The 18,519-nt window shown below is 28.1% G+C and overlaps 2 protein-coding genes across 5 annotated transcripts; one reads left to right on the top strand and one right to left on the bottom strand.

Moving 5' to 3' along the window:
* Window positions 1-13,147: 13,147 nt before the first annotated feature.
* Window positions 13,148-14,427, bottom strand: LOC141044740 (uncharacterized). 3 transcript variants are annotated; one of them, XR_012216413.2, is made up of 3 exons: window positions 14,340-14,427; window positions 13,985-14,204; window positions 13,148-13,673 (listed from the first exon to the last, which is right to left on the bottom strand). XR_012216413.2 is itself a non-coding variant. In XM_090246268.1 (2 exons), the coding sequence occupies exons 1-2, from the start codon at window positions 14,285-14,287 to the stop codon at window positions 13,711-13,713; spliced, it is 321 nt and encodes a 106-aa protein (XP_090102394.1). In that variant the 5' UTR covers window positions 14,288-14,417; the 3' UTR covers window positions 13,148-13,710. The 3 variants fall into 3 exon arrangements, 2 of the variants coding, with proteins under 2 accessions (XP_090102394.1, XP_073386215.1); XM_090246268.1 differs by having other exon boundaries at window positions 13,148-13,728; window positions 13,985-14,417; XM_073530114.2 differs by having other exon boundaries at window positions 13,985-14,417.
* Window positions 14,428-14,520: 93 nt separating this feature from the next.
* LOC112274953 (uncharacterized) lies at window positions 14,521-15,160 on the top strand. 2 transcript variants are annotated; one of them, XM_024504836.2, is made up of 2 exons: window positions 14,521-14,651; window positions 14,763-15,160. In XM_024504836.2, exons 1-2 carry the CDS (start codon window positions 14,525-14,527, stop codon window positions 14,951-14,953), a joined length of 318 nt encoding a protein of 105 aa, XP_024360604.1. In that variant the 5' UTR covers window positions 14,521-14,524; the 3' UTR covers window positions 14,954-15,160. The 2 variants fall into 2 exon arrangements, with proteins under 2 accessions (XP_024360604.1, XP_073386216.1); XM_073530115.1 differs by having other exon boundaries at window positions 14,525-14,651; window positions 14,787-15,160.
* Window positions 15,161-18,519: the final 3,359 nt, after the last annotated feature.

The raw sequence follows: 18,519 nt of genomic DNA, 5'->3' as shown, positions 1-18,519 counted from the left end.
TTTTAGAGTTATAAAATAATTTATAATATTACTTAAATTAGATAAAACTTATCTTTTTGAATGTGCATACATTATCCAATGCATGTTCCATCAATCCAAGTATCTTTTGTGCAATAAAATAACAACAAAAATATCTTTAGAGGTCTTATGTAAGACTCTAGTAGTGGGCTCTTAGCCATCTAAATAATTTCTTTAATAGATCAAAGTTTTTATTTGATGCTTAATGCTCTTAGCCATGCTCTTTAAAAGATTAGAGTTTTTATTAGATACATTAATGCTCTTAGCCATGCTTATATTATTTGAAGCCTCCTCCTATAGCGATCCAAATAATTTCTTTAATAGATTAGAGTTTTTATTAGATATATTAATGCTCTTAGCCATGCTTATATTATTTGAAGCCTCTTCCTATAGCGATCCAAATAATTTCTTTAATAGATTAGAGTTTTTATTAGATATATTAATGCTCTTAGCCATGCTTATATTATTTGAAGCCTCTTCCTATAGCGATCCAAATAATTTCTTTAATAGATTAGAGTTTTTATTTGACAAATTTTATGTATGCTTCTATTTTTGCTTATTCATGTAATTTTGATTATTGTTACAGACATATTTGCTAATTGAAAAAAATGGAAAAGATCTTCATTATGTTTAAAAAATATGCAAAGATGTGATTAAGTAAGAGTTGGAAATTACTATTATTGTAGTGTAAGGATTGGATGGACGGTCAAAGAAGCATAAGATATGAATTTTTTTGAATCAATGAGACCATAATCATAAATGTAATTTGGATCTGCTGCAAGAACTATTATTTAAGTGTTTTTATATGATAATGATAATTTTTTTGTCAAATATACTATCTTTCAGAAAAGGTTGTGAAAGGAAAATCTTTATGTTGTCTCATGACTTCTTTTTCATCCAAAACAACCTTGTCATGTATAATTATTTATTTATCAGTAAATAATATTGGTCATTTATTTTGAAAGAAATTTAATTCTTAGTTTAAATGCTTCATACTAGGCTGTTACAACCACTAGAAGTTAGTTTTATTTATTTATTAATTTTTCCAATCAATTATTATTTTTATTTAAGGATTGTATAAGTAATACATTTGAATGCAAAATTTCTTTCTTGATCAATATAAATTAGAAAATCATTGTTTGAAAATATCCTTAATGACTTCAATACATCAATCATAAATTAATATCTGTACTATATATTTTGTAATTAAAACAACTTACTTTCTCATTCTCACAAAGAAATTGAAACTTCCATAGCTGTTTTTCATAGGATTTTGATATTGAGTTATTTGAATTGAAAAAATAAAATGTATCAAAGATTAGGTTTTCGACAATGAACATAATTAAAATAAGATATCTTTCTATGGTGGGAATTCATTAATAATTTTATTTTTAAATTTATAAATTAAATTAAATTTTATTATAATATCTAGATTAATTTAAAATTATTATATTATTAATAGAAAGTAAAGCGATTTCTGAAAATGAATATTTATTTGAATAGTTATAAATAATAACTTTTAAGAATTGAATATGAATTGAATTCTATAACCTAAAGTAGTATAATTTTTTATATCATGATAATAAAAATTACCATATATGTATATATATATATATATATATATATATAAATACTTGTATCATCTTTCAAAAACTATACTTGATATTGAAACTAATAGAGAAATAGAATAGATGAATTAAATTCTAGAAGAGCATTTAGGATGTACCATTAACTATCATCAAGATGATTGAATAATTTTTTTGCTATTGGTAGAGTTTGCATTATTGTATTATATGTATTCTTGTTAGAAATGCATTAGGTATTTAGTTGTAGAAGATAAGTAGAAATATAACAATAATCCTTCTAAGTCTAATAGAGTCTTAAATAAAATTTAAGTCTTATTCATAATTTTAATTTAATAAATTTAAAATTTTATTTTAAAAATTTAATTTAATCAATTTAAAATAAATTTAAAAGAAGTTAAAAAAAAAATAAAACAAAAAATTTATAAATTAATCTCAAAAAAAGAAAAAATCTTAAAGAAATATAAAATTGAAACCTTAAAAGAATAAAAATAACCTTGAATAATATTAAAAATAAAATTTTAAGAAAATAATAATAAATCTTTTAAAATACTAAAGATAAAAAATTTAAAATAAATTTTAAAAAAATTCTAGTTCAATCCTTATCAAAATCCTAATGAACTTTAATCAAATCTTAAATCAAATATTAATTAAATCTTAATAAAATTATTAATTAAAATATTAATAAATCTTGATTAAATCCTAAATTAAATCCTAATTAAAATTCTAATGAATCTTAATCAAATCTTAGATCAAATTCTTGTAAAATCCTAATAAAACCCTAAATTCCAACCAAATCCTAATCAAATCTTTAATCCTAGACCAACTCTAATTAGACCTTAGCAAATCCTAAATCCTAACCAAATTCTAAATCTAGAAGCAATTCTAAGAAAAATCCAAGTAAATCCTAATTAATTACTATAGTTATTTGAAATCTCAATAAATATTAATTAATCTACAGATCTTGACTATAATTTTACTAAGAACTCAATTAAAAATTAATTTATAAGCACATAAGATTTGAAAAGAATTGGACTTAGAAATTGTAAGAAAAGCTCTCCAAACCTCTCAGTTATTAGCTACCGTCCTTCTCTGACTTAAATGTTGAGCTTTCAACAAAGATTTTTCCTTGTTGAATCATTTAATTTCTCTAAAAATTAGATTATGTTTAGATATTTAAGTCTAAATTTATTTTACTAAATTTTACTTCAATTGAATTGGCAAATAATGCCAAATTTTAAAATCTTTTATTGATCCTAAATTTTAATTATCAAAGACCATAACCTACAAAAATTCATTTATTCTTCAATCTAACTGCTCAATTGACCTCAAATTTTTTACATATATTTACAACAAGCACAACAACAAATTATCAAATTTTTACTTATAAATATGTGACTAAATTCACAAAAACCTCAAATTTATAAGCTTATTTTTATTTTTCAAAATTTAAACCTACCTAATACATTATTAACTTTGAAAATCCTTTAAAATCTCAATATTAATCCAAATAACATGAAAATAACTTTTAAAAATTTCTTCACTAGTTTACTTCTTAGTTTAGTTCTTTGATTGATAAAAGAATCTCAAAAACAATATAGGTATTTGTTTTTGTGCCTTGAGGTTTGATTTCAATTTTTGTTGGCAAGTTGTCCTCTTTAGATATTAGTTCTTATTTTTTGAGGTAAATTTTGCTAAAATCACCTCATAATTTCTTTCTACATATACTTGTATTTTTTATTTTTTTAATTTATCTTATTTTATCTTATTTATGGCTATACAAAGTAATTAGAATCTATTTTCATAAAATATAATTTTAATTCTATAAGATTTTTCTACTTGCCTATTTTTTATCTATATTTTTTATTAAATTTTTTAATTATATAATTATATAATTTTTTTTCTTTCATCTAATAGCCATGTTATAACACAACAATGTATAATAATTTGGTATATTTTTCTTTTTAATAAATACTTTTTTTTACCAATTATAATTACCATCCACAATTAGATACTTATGAATTTTCAAAAGTTGATAATCCTATAGTAGAAGATTTCAAAAATTATCTGTTGAACTTATATACAATAATGAAGATATAATTAAATGAAGTTGAAGAATGACAAAAGATCATCACACATTCATATTGCAAGGAATAACCACAATTTGATGTAGATGATAAGATATTATTATTTTGTTGCAATATCAAGACTATTTGTCTTTGTAACAAGTTGGATTTTTTATTTATAAATAAATCAATCCAATTTCTTATTGATCATACTTATTAGAGTCAATAAAGATCGATCTTGTGTTTCACATGTCTTAAGCCATATAAGATAGTAAATATTTTTAAAAAAAGATAAATGACATTGCCTTCTATAGAAGTGAATAATTATTAAAAGTTTGACTAGAAGAAATCTTAGATTCAAGGTGGCACCAAAATAGATTGAAATATCTTAATCATTGGTGTAGGTATGATATTAGTGAATAAACATGAGAGCTAGCAAAGAATCTTTGAAATATAATAAAGAATGTTAAAACTTTTCATCATCAACATTTATCAAATCCAAGATTAAAAGTCAAGAAATTTTATGCTATAAAAGAAAAAAATGCTCAATGAAGATTACATCCTATCTTTTATCCTTCATTAAAAATTCTTTATATTTTAGTAATTGCAATAAGACAAAGAATCTACAACGAATAAATTCAACTCAAGAGCCATTGTTTGTTGACTTACAAAATAAGACATTGCAATTGTTACAACCTTTAAGACAATGTAATTGAAATGAAGATCCTAAAAAATAACATATTCTTCCTTAAATACATGGTGAAATCCAACATGTTTGATATTACAACCTTAGAGGAGACTTCCAATATTTGGTGATTTTATTGGAGGTAGAAAAAACTCCTGATAGTATAACCAATATTTTGTGTGAAAGAAGTGATAAAAGCCTCAACAATGATCAAATAGGATGGTCTTTTTATCTTAGAATAGAATATTATTGATGGTTGAAAAGATCCATCAACTATCTTTGAAGGAAACAACAATCAAAGTGTATCACAAATACAATTTGTCACATCCTAGACTTCATTAATATGTGAGCACCGCTCTTCATGGAAATCATTTTTAGAAGGGAGGATAATGCCATAGATATATTTACTCTAATAATTATCTAAATAATATGAATAGATAGAAATAGATAAAAATAGATTAATTTAATAATATCTTATAAAAAAACTTCTTAGAAGCTTCATAGATATATTTTTACCTTTAAACATGTCTATAGGTGATTGCTAAGTTAAAAATTTGTCCAAAAAATTAGCAATGTATCGCACATATTAATTGCTTGTAGAACAAGTTAAGTACATAGTGCGCATATATGAAACTTGTCTTGTAAATTAGACATGTCTCTTGCAAATTAGACATATGTTGAAAATCCTATAGAATGTCACCATATAGCTCTTAAATAGATAGTATATATAGAAGCAAGAGTGAAGCCTTCTTTAGTCTTATCAACTCCTTTCTTATTTTTAATCTAATTTTAGAAATCTCTAGCTTTCTAGTTTTTGATAATAGTAATTTTAGTTTCTTATTAAATATATTTATCTTCTTATTTCTATTTTTTGATTCATTTTATACTTATTCATGTATCTTCTTTGAATTCTTGTCCTTGACTACAATACTTTCAACTAAGAAATGGTACCAAAAATCAAATCTAAAAATCCACATTAGATTTTTATTTCCAATAATATAAAAATAAAAATCAAAAGAAAATGAGAGAAATCAATATTGGCCTACAATTGATGGTCATAAATTATAAATCTTGTGATGATAAAAGACAATTATAATAAAATAAAATGTAAAGAAGTCAGAAAATCAAAAACTAACTTAGAAAATAATTAAGATTTAATAAATTCTACTTCAATGCTCTAAATAATCTCTACTTTAAAAATTAAGAATACAGATGGATTCTTTGAGTTTCTTCCATATAAAATTGACTAAAAAATGGTCAAATTTGGATTCCATATACTCTTAAAGTGAACTTACAAACTTAATATTTGAAATTTTTGGACACACACACACATATATATATATATATATATATATATTAAAATAGAGCCTTATAATAATATAATGGACATATGAGCATGGATCCTATAATTGTGCTTAGATCTATCACCATGATAGTCTTTAACTAGGTTAGCTCCTTCAACTATATAGAACCTATCATCATGCTCATCCATCCATATAATGCAGACTATTGAAAGTTTTTTTTTTTTTTTTTTTTTTTTTTTTTCTTTCTTTCTTTCTTTTCTTTGTATGTAATTTTTTATGTAACAAAAATTAGTTGTGTAAAACCTTAGTCTATAATATAAATTTATACACCAATTTGAAAATAAGAATTAAATATAGATCAAAAGCAATACTACTCTTGCCTTCATACTTTACTATGTCACACATTGAAATAACTTTTAATACCACTTTGTTTAGTTTACCACTACATCGACTTGAATATTTTATTGTTGCTAGCTTTATCTCTGTGTCTTGCTATTTTACAATTAGTTTGCATAGCTACTATACATCAAAACCCTAAGCCACAATCTATAATCAATTTATGTCCCAACCCTCTTTATGATCTAGCATTGCCACTCGTCACGATCTCGTGACTTTGTATTCTTTGGCTGCAACCTACAATTGTCCAACACCATGACCCCATGCTCTACTTCCTCTACACTGCACTTTATACAATAATATCCAATATTGTAGCAATACCTAAAATAAAATATATTACAAAATCTAGCATGAAGAACAATCAAATAAGAATTTATTTGTATGTATGTATGTATATATATATATATATATATATAATTAAATCTACTCCATCTCAATCTACTAGACTATAATTTAAAGAAGAAAGCACATTCTTGTCAAGTAAAAGATTATAAATCTAGACACAAATAAGTCAAGCTATCTTTCACACCACAAAGGAGGAATCTATGAGTGCAAGTGTAAAGAAAAGAAAAAACCCTAAAGCTTTATTAAAATGGCTAAATCACCATAGCCATGCAAATCCTTACAACAAGTTTTCTTTCTCTCTCAAAATCACTCACAAGACTTGACTTGACAAGAATGTCTAGTTAAGAGATTTTTTTGCTTAATTATTCAAAACCTAGTTGATATTAACAAAGTCAACTAATAAAAAAAAAGTTAATAGTTGGAAAAACCACTAAATCAAACTAAATTAGATACATCCAATGAGATTTGGCATCCAATGCCACATCATGTGACAAAGAGTTAATAAAAAAGATTGAAGTAATTAAAGATTAAAACAAATATTTCTTTGAATATGTTCTTTAAAAATTAATGAAAATTTAAAATCTACACGGATTAAATGAAATCTGAATAAAAAATCGGAAATATGAGAAAAACAGAAAGGTAAAGGCATATTCTTTGGTGAGGTTCAAAAAGAAAAAGAAAAAGGAAACAAAACAGAAAGGAAAATTTTAAAATGTGAATTATAAAATATAGAGATAAAAGAGGTAAATATTTATAATTTTACTTATATAAATAAGTTTGAATATATTGGAATGAATGGAGGCTATAATCATTTACACTTGGCAAGAGTTACCGTTAAACTCACTTAAGATTTAAACATAAGTAATATTTTTGGCATTAACTAATCATGGAATAAAAAAAGTAATACTATATGCCAAGAATTTGGATTTTGTAGATAAAAGATGTGTAAAAAATCATAAAAAATTTATAAAAAAGAATAGATGTAATCATAAACGGTAAATTTGTCTTAGATGCAATTGAAGAAAAAAAGGTCCGGAGAGGAATTGATGTAAGTTTAAGCCATTTAATCAAGTATGTAGATAGAAAGGTGTTTAAGAAAATCAATGTTATTATGGAACCTCATTTCGAAGAATTTAAAAAGTTTTGGAGTGAGGTCAAAAGAAAAATAAAAATAAAAATAAAAATCAATTGGATATAAGTTTGCTGAGTATTCATGAGTCATATTGAAAATTAAAAGGGTCGATTTCTTTATAAAGTCAAAGATGAAAAAGTCCAAAAAAAACATATCAAATATAGTAAGACTTTGACCTTTGATCTGAAAAAAATGGAATGTGTAGATCCTATTGTAGTAGCATCCACATTAATATTTAGGATGCTGCATGTCTGAGTATATTTTATGTGTCTGCACGCTTAAAATGGGGTCTATCTAGCTAGTAATGCAACCTACATACTTTGTAGTATTGTGTCCAATTTTAAATTTTATATTATACCTTTGTTAGTATTAAATATTGTAATTGAATGTACTAGTGTGAGATGATTTATGCTCAACACTATCACAAAAGTTTTTAACGTTAGATTGATCTTGTTGTGCAGCTTATTCCTTTTTCAAATATGAATTGATCTCAATAATAGAAAAAAAATAAAAATAAAATTCCATATCACAAACAGGCAAAAAAAAATTACAACCACAAAAAGCTGACAGTGCATTTGTACATCTTATTGTTATTTGATAGTCAGAAAAACTATAATGTTTATCCTTGATTCCTTGATATAAAATTTAGTAACATTTTGTTATATGAAGAGTTATTTGCCAACCTATGAGTGATTTTTTATTTTTATTTTTTATATTGGAACAAGTCAATAATCATTTCCTAAATTGGTGTTTTATATATACAAAATCACAACCTTTTTCACTTGTATACTAGAGTGTAAAAACAGAACTATGGTTTTGTATTTCAAAGCTTGCATAATCATTATAAATAAACACATTCTTTGCAACATTGATACATTTTTTAAAAATTCAAATATCCAAGTATTTTACATGCGTGTTAAACAAAAATATGATGCGAATTTCTTAGAAATCAACATAAGGATCAATTTTCAATACATTTTCAAAATAAATATAGTTACAGATACTTAAACAAAAAGAATCAAAAGTATTTGAAAAGTCCCAAATCCCGAAATGTGTTTGATTTTGGACTTCTGGACTTTTGAATTTTCCAAACACATTTTGAAAGTTTTATTTTTATTTTTATTTTTTTAGTATTATTTGCTTAATCAATTGCTGCCAACATGAGCACATTGTGAACACATCCAATGGTAAGCATACTTTTTCTCAATATTTAACATCATCATCTTAATGAATAGCAGTTACATCCTTCCTGTCTTGTAATGTTAAAAAAAAAAGGATTGTTTACAACAGCCAAGCTGGATACTCTATCTTTACAAACAGGTTGATGGCAGTGTTAAATTTTTAGAGTGTCATGTGCAGACAGTTTTAAGTAATTTAGTATATTTACAGCAGTATTTTGTTGAATGAGAAAGCTTTAATCCTTTAAATATCACATACATGAAAAAAAAAAGCAAAAAAGAAATCGTCTGTCCTCGATGAAAAATAAACCCTAAACTGCACACTAATACATGATATGAAAAAAAAAAAAAAAAGAATTGATTGAATTTATTTGAAAAGATTTAGTTGTCGTGTCAACAAGCAATTTTACATTTGTATTTAATTCTACTGGTTTAGAAGTTTTCATCAACCATCTAAGGTTGAGAACATGTAAAAGCAGGAATATTTTATTCATGTAAGAGAAAGTAGAATATAAAAACCTGCTAAGAAAGTTGAAAAATTGAAAAAAATTATATGAAAGATTAAATCATCATTTGAAAATTATAGTTTCAATAAACCAATCAGTTTATTAAAAATAGATTTACAATATAATTATAGGTATTCATAATCAGTACATAATAAAATATATTAGTAATTTTTTTAATTCAATGATTTTTAAGAATAAATATTATGGTGCATTTATAAATCTATTACTCAAAAGAACTTTCCTGATGATCTATTTGCAAAACAAACAAGTATGATTAAATATACATATATAAATATATATATATATATATATATATGTATGTTATCAATATATCTATCCAGTAGTATCTAATGTTTCAATAACATGCAATAATTATACAATAAATTTTAAAATCTTTTATAGGTATTTATATAAATTATATGTCATGAATAATTTGCAATTTAGCACTACATATATGTAATACAAATTAAAAAACACCAGAAACCAAAACCATAAGATTTATGTAGGTGCATTTAATGTTCTTTTCTTGTTTCTTTTCTAAACTTCCAATTTCTCTTAAATATATCTCACCAGAATTGCATGGCCTTAATACCACCAAAAGTAAGCTTTGTTGGAAAATTTACAAATTAGTTCCAATTTCTGAATTCTCTAACGAGCACTGTTATTCTATATGACTATTACATCACAAGTTATTACTGCTGACCTTATCCTTATCAATGTTGACCTACTAATCCATGCCAGAAAGCATCCTTCCAACATGGACTTCTCAAAATTAATAATAATTATAAGTTTTAAAGCTCCAGAATAAATTTGAATGATAGCTCAGCTACTTGCTAAATTCAGAGAACACTTTTGTTCGAATAGTTTACGGGCGCATTTGCGCACTTCACATAAAATGTTGCACCTTGTTCAGACAGTCTGGGGGCCTCTTGACAGCCTCTCCGCGCGAAGCCACTGCAGTGCGGTTACATTGACGTGAATTTTCCTGTGTGCGCTGTGTGCCAGGCTTTTGATGATTGCGTGTTCAAAGTTGGTGCAGTTCGCTGTCACTGCTTCTCAGGAAAGAGCGCTTCGTTGCTGTTGTTTTAGGTGGAGAATTCAGCAGTGCTGCTGTTGGAGTTGAGAGCATTCTGATACTGCATTCTAGCTCAAACGGAGGACGCCACGAGAATCAGCATGCTCTGGAATCCGAAGATGCGAGACCCCTCGCTACCATCCACGCAACCAGCCCCACCGCCGGCTCCGCCGCGTCCTGCACTTGCACAGACGGCTTGAGAGCTGTTGTACCTGCAGAGAGATGTTTTTACCTGCAGCTGAAGAACGTGCTTTAGCAACACACTGGAATAGAATGATCAGAAGGCGAACGAGTGGACACAATCACTGCCACCATCTCGTGGCACCTGGAATTAGCACTTATAGTAGCTCCGCAATTCCAGTTCTCTAGGGGATGCACATGTTCACGCTGATTTTACACATCGCCGCTGGGTTTGCACCACATGGATTTACTGCAAGAGTGTTCATGATGCTGGTCTCTCCACTGAAATCCCGGCATTATTTACGTATCTATGTCTTCATCGGTGATGGCACATGCTTCAGATTGGACGAGACGTGCAATGCAAGCCACTGTAACGAAATGATTTCGTTGAGAAAGCTCAAACTTGTTGACCAGAGAAGTAACGTTCAGCGTCGTCGTCTATCAGCAGTTGTGTTGTTTGGATTAACACAAGGAAGAGTCCCCGGAGTCATCCTTTGCCGTCTTGTGTTGTGGGTTGCTTGAGCCCAGTCGTGACGGCGCTACTATTCCAGCTTCCACGCGATCCAGGGGCCACACTGGAATGAGTTCCAGTGAGAGACCAGAAAGCAAGGTGATTGTCTGCAACCCAAAGTAAAAATGTTAATCCAAAGTGTATATATATATATATATATATATTTAGGAGAATGTTAAATAGACCCAGGTTTTTACTAAATTGACCCACCTATCTTAACCATCATGAATAAATAAATAAATAAATTCTACATTCATTTTTCTACAATTGGATCCAAAACCAACAAAAACCAACCACATTCATCATGATTTCTATATTCGTCATCATGGGTAGGTCAGTTTTGTAAAAATTTGGGTCTATTTAAGATTTTTCTATAATATATATATATATATATATATATATATTTATTTGAATGTCTACAATGGATGTTTATCCACAAAAAAAAAGAAAAGAAAAAAGTAATTGTATGTGGAGAGATGTTTGTGTAAATCACAAATTTGTGCAAGTTTCAAATGTTTTAGATTGTTTGTTTGATTTGTAGCCCAAGAGTGACAAGAGAGAAGCCAAAAAGTGAGGAAGGAGAATCAAATTTGTCCAAAGGTTGTTTAAATAAAGATACAATATCTCAAGATAGTATTGTGAACATGTGTAGAGAGTAGAATGAGTCTTCATGCAATCAACCAAGTTTGATCCCAAAATCCAATACCAATTAAGAACCATTCTTATTATGTCTATTTTGAATTTTTGACATATTTTCTTCTTAAAATCTTAGACTATATATTAAAAAATAGACAAATTTTCCTACTTTTTGCTTGTCCATTGCTTTCCAAGTCTAAAAAATAAGTTGGAATAGAATCTTATTTTGTATATTCAACTTAAAATTTGAGATGACAAGTTATATAATAAAAATTATTATGAATGTGATACTAAATAGCCTGATTATAAACATGGTTGTAGATTTTGTACTTGGCTACTAGCATAGACTACAATACTCTTCACTTTTACATTCTATGCTACATTTTCTACTTTTTTTTTGCATGAATTATCTTCACTTCTTTGCTTCTGCACTTGAATTCATTGCATTTAGACTACAAAGTTAATAAGACACAATAAATGTTTTTTTAGACCTACTTGTAGTCTTGACATACATTAATAGAGGTTATATATTTATTGTTCTTGGATGCTAAATTGATTCAAACTATGTCCAAATTAATTTTTGATATTCAATTAAAATAATGGATTGTTTATTCGATCATTTTAAGCCATCAAGAAAATTTATTATTGAATTAAATAAAAAATACAAAAATACATTTTAAAAACTTTGTATACATAAAATTTTAGTTTTTGAATTTTTCTATATTTTTGAATTTTTAAAAAATAGTTAAAAAAATAAAATTATACAAATAAATTCTAGATTCTAAAAATAAATAATTTAATTGAATATATTATTTAATGATAATAAAAATAATATAGTATAAATAATAATTTTATCTCAATTAGATAAATATAACAAAAATAAAAATAAAAAAGTTACAAAAGATTTGCAAAATTTAGCAAGCTCATAATTCTATAGTAAAAGCATAAATTATACACTAGAATTATATCTATAGTATAAATTATATATAAAAATTATAGTAAAAAAAATAAATTATATGTTAAAAGAAATATTTGCAATTAATTCTATATTTGTTATTATTATATGAATAATTTGTTTTTAGATGTGATAATTATGTTTATTTTAGGATTAAAAATACTCATTCAAATAATTTACTGCATTTAAAAATGTTTCTTATATTCTACCAATAGTGAAGTTTCTTAAAGACTTATTTTATTTTTTAAATATCAATAAAAAATAAAAACAAATATGTAAAAATAAAATTATTAAATATAATTTTTAATAATTTTATACATGGTTTTTATAAAGTTTAGAAGATAATATACGTTACAACAGAATATTTGCATGATTATCATATTTTCATATTAGAATCTTTAATTCTTCTAATGTTGTAATGAATTTATTTGTGTGATCTTTTAAAATAAGTAAAAATATACAAAATATTTATAAAAGTAAAATTTCTTCCAATTTTTTTAATATATAAAATAATTTAGTAAATATTTTATAGAATAAATAATATAATGAAATAAAATTTAAATTAAAAATATCAAAATTTAAGGAACTATAATGAGATTATAAAACTATAAAATTTATATGTAGTAAGTAGTTCACATGTAAACTAAAGGATATCCTTTTAAAGATTTTCTCTTATTTTTATCTTGTATAAAGTAATTAAATTTGGAGCAAGTTTAAATTAGAAATCTTTCATGACTTATAATCTAAAATTAGGAGAGTACTTGAAATTCATATTACATGTAGTAAATGCAGATGACTATTGTTACCCACAAACACGATTGTGATTGGTAATAGACGAAGGAACGTAACTGCGATGACCCCTGGGTTAGATCCATTAACACCACAGAGAATGGATATAAAAGCATGTCAGTCTGAATTCAGACAGAACACCAAAGCAAACCTCGAAGGGAAATATGTAAGGCCCTTCAGAAAACCAAGAGTCAAGAAAATCAACCGGTATTGATAAAATGACTCACTTGTCAATCAAAGATATGCTTCACAACCACAAACTTTGAGCACTCTTGCATACCCTGCTTTATATCCATGTCGAAGGCAGAATCGGACTGCACAACAAATCCGCGTTTATTTTTTCAGGATAGTTTAATGGTCTTTCAGTCCCTACACTCCATTTGCACAATTAAAGCACTTACACAACCACCAAGTTGGAGCTCTCATATCTAAGCACGAGCAGGTATCAGCTCTTGGAGCAGATAAAAACAGCATCACCAGAGAATGAGTCATTTTCACAATAAGAAAAATATCGATGTCGCATACGAGACTGTATGTTCAACTCTCAGTCACAGAACTGAAGCATAACAGGACTGAATGCACAGTTCAAATCAAACATGTTATTGACCAGCAGATATTCACTTGCCTGACTCATTGCATCAGCTGCAGCAGCTGAGAAGGGCACTACAAGGGCAGGTGAACTGAGAGCAGCAGCAGCAGCCCCTAATCCAGGGGACGCATCAGCTAAGACCGAAGGATTCTGAAAGAAGAAAAAAGGCTTCGGTAGAGGAGTTACAGCAGGAGGTACAGTTGTTCCAAGAGGACCAAGTACCGGCGCTAGCGCGGCAGGCAAGGTAGAAGCAACACTGCCGATGTGCACAAAAAATTCGCTGTATGAAATAGGTAGGATCGCAAGTATGCATAGATAGCAATTAACAAAACTATTCATATGGAACCAACTGCGAAAACGAAAAGGCAACCACTATTGGAACTTAACGTACTTCTAGGGTTAGGGTATAAGTTCAGTATTTGCAAGTAATTATTTGTCTTATTATTATTTTCTGTTTTTCATTTTGCTTTGTACTGTCGAGGAGAGCACAACTTCAAGTATTGCACCTCCTCAACGGGGTGTGACGTTTGGACACCTCATACTCAATTAGTTGTAACACTTGTTTTCTAATACGCCATGTTAATTGGTGTGTGGTGTTTGATGCATGTCAGGTTCTCTTCCAAGGACGCCTATCAACGGAAGGTGAGGAGCAAGCTTCGGACCTGTGAGGGGTTTCGTGAAAATGTCAGCCCGTATTGCGGAGGTAGGGCAGTTCTGAAATCTGATTTGTTGTTGAGTAGCTAATTGGCGAATGAAATGGTATCTCATGATGATGTGTTTAGTTCTCAAATGGAACTTGTTTGTGTCGACTCAGGCAAGGGCTTACTAATTGTCGCAGTGAAGAAGAGTGGTGTTGGGGAGGTTGGCGGGTTGATGAAGGTTACGGAGAAGTTGCAGCAGCCACACAGCTTTGAAGGCGACTGTGGCCATCGCCATGTACTCTGCCTCCGTGCTGGACAGGATGGTGGAGCATTGGCGCGTCAAATCCCAACTCGTGGCCCCTGAGACATCAAGAAAACGGAGCTCAAGATGGTGTGCCGTTTGCCTACCTTACAAATATAGGTGAGTTGATATATCATGGATTTGGTCTAAATTAGGTCTAAATTAAATTTGTAGTTATAGTAGTAGCTAATTAATATAAGACCTAATATATCCCTAAAAGCTAGAAACTTATTTCTAAGGAGGGGTTTTGTGAAGATATCTATTGCCATCTGCTTCGTGGGACAATATTCCAAACTAATTTGTCCTTTCTACACACATTACCTAATAAAATGATGTTTTATATCTCAATGCTTTGAACAAATGTGGTATGCTAGATTTTTGGCAATAGCAATAGCATTCTAATTATTCCCATAAATAAAAATCTTTTTGGTTTGGGAATGTCATAATCCCTAAGTACTTTGTGAAGCCACAAAGTCTTCCTTACTACAGCAGCCAAGGTTGCATACTCTGCTTTTGTTGACAAAACAAAAATTAAAGATTGCTTCTTGCTTGACCAAGCAATAATTGACTTGCCAATATAAATACATAATCTCCTATTGAACAACATATCTTCACAAAATCTTTTCCATTTGCATTACATTAGCCTACAAGTTGCAAATTTGCTTCCTTTCCTCCATATTGCAATACCAAATATTTTATTTTTTTGTAAGTAACAAAATATTTGTTTGATTCCTTGCCAATGTGAAACATGTGGATATATCATGTATTGAGTAAAGTATTGACAAGCAAATGCAATGACATACCTTGTACCATTTGTAAGGTAAAATAACGAACTTGAAGCTTTTTGATAAAGCTTTATACCTTTTGCATCCAAAAGATCATCATTTTCATGCTTAGCGACATGACTTCGTACCATTGGTGTAGCAACTGCCTTTACATCTTTCATTTCAAATTCGTCTAACTTTTGACAAATGTATTTAATTTGACTCAAACTAATTATACTATTTTTCTTATCTTGCAAAAAATCAATGCAAAGAAAATCACTGGGTTTATCAAGGTCTTTCATCTTATAGTATTCTTACAATTCATACTTGCATTTTATAAGGATCTTATTCTTGCCACCAATAAGTACATCATCAACATAGATAATTAGTGCAAGAATTAGTCCTTCTATGTACATTATATATAAATAAAGGTCTAATTTTGAATGCTCCCAATCAAGTTTCAATAAAGATTTATCCAAACTCTCATTCCATCTACATCTACATTGTTTCAAACCATATGAAGTCTTTAGCAATTGCAACACCTTACTTTTGTATTTTGATGGAACTTCCAAACCTTTTGGAATTTTCATATAAATATCTTCTTTAAGTTCAACGTTTAAATAAGCTGAAACAATATTAAGTTGTAACATGTTCCAATTAAGCATAGCAGCAATTGCAACAAATATACAAATTGTTGTAAGACAAGCAACTAGTGAAAAATTTTCTTAGTAATTAAGACCCTTCACTTGTGTAAAATTCTTTGCAACCAATCATGCTTTAAAACATTCAATAGAGCTATTGATAGCAAGTTTTTTTTTTCTTAAAAATCCATTTTAAATCCACAATCTTTCTACCATTGGATAAAAATAAAAATTTCCATATACCATGACCTTCCAAAGAATCAAGTTCTTCTTTTATGGCATGAGTCTGCTCTTTGCAAAAAAATAAATTCAAGGCTTGCTTAATAGTCTTTGGTTTTGCATATTCATCAATATAAACCACATCCACTATTTCAATTGATAAATCATAATTTGCTTGGATAAAATTATTATTTTTTTTTTCAAGGCATGCAATGCATCTTACTACCATTTATAATATTCTCCGGCTCAATACCACTTACATAACAATGTCTTGGTGGTAGAGTTTGAATGGTTGTTTCTACTTTTGATTGATAGAATTCCACTACTTTTGTTGGTATAGGATTTGCTTCCTCTTCAACCATTTTTTTATCTAATCTATCATGCATATGTAATCTTGAGGCTTAACGTTGGAATATTTCTAATTCATTTGGATGTTGAAAATCTAATATATCAAGATTATTTCTATCATCCATATCTTCTCAAATTATCTTTCTTCTAGTTCTTTTTTGTACCTCCACTTTCGAAGTCTTATAAGCAACATGTATTTGGTCCTTGGTTTGAAGAAATATAAGGCTACTATAGCAAGAATCTTTATCAATCCATACAACTAATCATTTGGCACTACCAAAGCTAATTGTATCAAAATAACCAAGATCAAATACTATTACATCTAAAATATTATTGGCATGTTTATGCTTATGTGAGAAAGATTGCCTATGGACCTTGCCAATAATGCATGACTCATATTTAGATATTTTATCCTTCTTCCTTTTGATCTTTAATTCTTTAACATAATTCATCTCCTCTGTCTTTGCTATTGCATACATTGAAACATGCATTATTGCTTGATGTCATTTAATAAGTGTATGATTTGAAATAGATGAGCTAAAAATTATAGCAACCTCTTTAATTTCACAAGACATGAGATAAGCTTTACCTACTAGCGTGCTTTGTGTGAGTAAGTTACTTGAAAGTAGAATCCAATGAATTCCATTAATGTTCAAGTTAAGTTTGCAACCTTTCTTGCATAAAGTTGCACTTGATAATAAAATATCATATGCTCTAGGAATTTAATGGACATCCATCACAACCACAAGAATATGTTTTTCTGTAGAATCTAAAACTATGAGATGTATCTCACCTGAGTCTCATAATTTGCTAATGCCACCATCATAGCCTTAGAGTTGAATAGTCACATTTTCATCAAAATTCAGAAGCTTACTCCTGTCTCTTTAGATGTGTACATTTGCTACACTATCGACACATATATAATGTCGTAATTGAGACGACAATGCAATCTTTGTTTTTGAATTAAATGTTGTCTCTTGATCTAAAAGAAAAACAACAATGCCAACATTTCCTATACCATTGCTATTTGTTTTAGGACATTGTGCATCACCTTGCTAATGCCCTTTCTATCTACAAGTTCGAAAAGTAATTTTAGATTTATCAATTTTAGGCTTCTATTTTTGTTGTGGATGGTGTTTCTATAAGACTTGCTTTCCTCTGGCATGCACTGCTAAAGCAAAAAATGAAAAACTAGTCTTTTCCTTCCTTTGCATCTTTTCTTCAAGGAAAATAGATTATACTACCTCTTCCATGATTTCTTCTCTTTTTTTCAATGCAATCGACTAAATAAGTGGATTCCAAGATTTTGGTAATGAGATAAGTATAAGAAATGCCATACTTTGTTTTCTCATTTTGCCATTGACTACAATATATTGATCCCTAAAATCAAAAATCTCTCCAAGAAAAAATCTCCATAAATTCTCCATCTACATATCAAGTATTATATAATTTCTTCATTAAAAATATCTCAGTAATAATTCTTGAAGATTTGGAGATCTTAGCCAATATGTCCCACATCTCCTTTGCAATATTATATTCGCATATATGACTTAATTATGAAGGTTTGATATTAAGGGCAATCAATACTTGTGCTTCTGCTTTGCTTAATTTTCATTTTTATTTTTCATCAATATCTGTAGGCCATTTTAATATCCCA

This window comes from Physcomitrium patens, chromosome 22 (genome assembly GCF_059467195.1).
Source record: "Physcomitrium patens ecotype Gransden chromosome 22, ASM5946719v1, whole genome shotgun sequence".
Taxonomy (NCBI): domain Eukaryota; kingdom Viridiplantae; phylum Streptophyta; class Bryopsida; order Funariales; family Funariaceae; genus Physcomitrium; species Physcomitrium patens.
Note: the sequence above shows the minus strand (reverse complement) of the source record. Positions and strands in the feature narration are given on the sequence as shown.

Bases quoted from the DNA above. Each gene is read 5' to 3' on its own strand.
- LOC112274953 (XM_024504836.2), top strand. From the start codon at position 14,525: ATGTTAATTGGTGTGTGGTGTTTGATGCATGTCAGGTTCTCTTCCAAG. The intron at 14,652-14,762 runs GTAGGGCAGTTC...GTGTCGACTCAG, and splicing joins TGTCAGCCCGTATTGCGGAG to GCAAGGGCTTACTAATTGTC.
- LOC141044740 (XM_073530114.2), bottom strand. From the start codon at position 14,287: ATGAATAGTTTTGTTAATTGCTATCTATGCATACTTGCGATCCTACCT. The intron at 13,674-13,984 runs GCAAGTGAATAT...TTTGTTGTGCAG, and splicing joins CAGCTGATGCAATGAGTCAG to TCCGATTCTGCCTTCGACAT.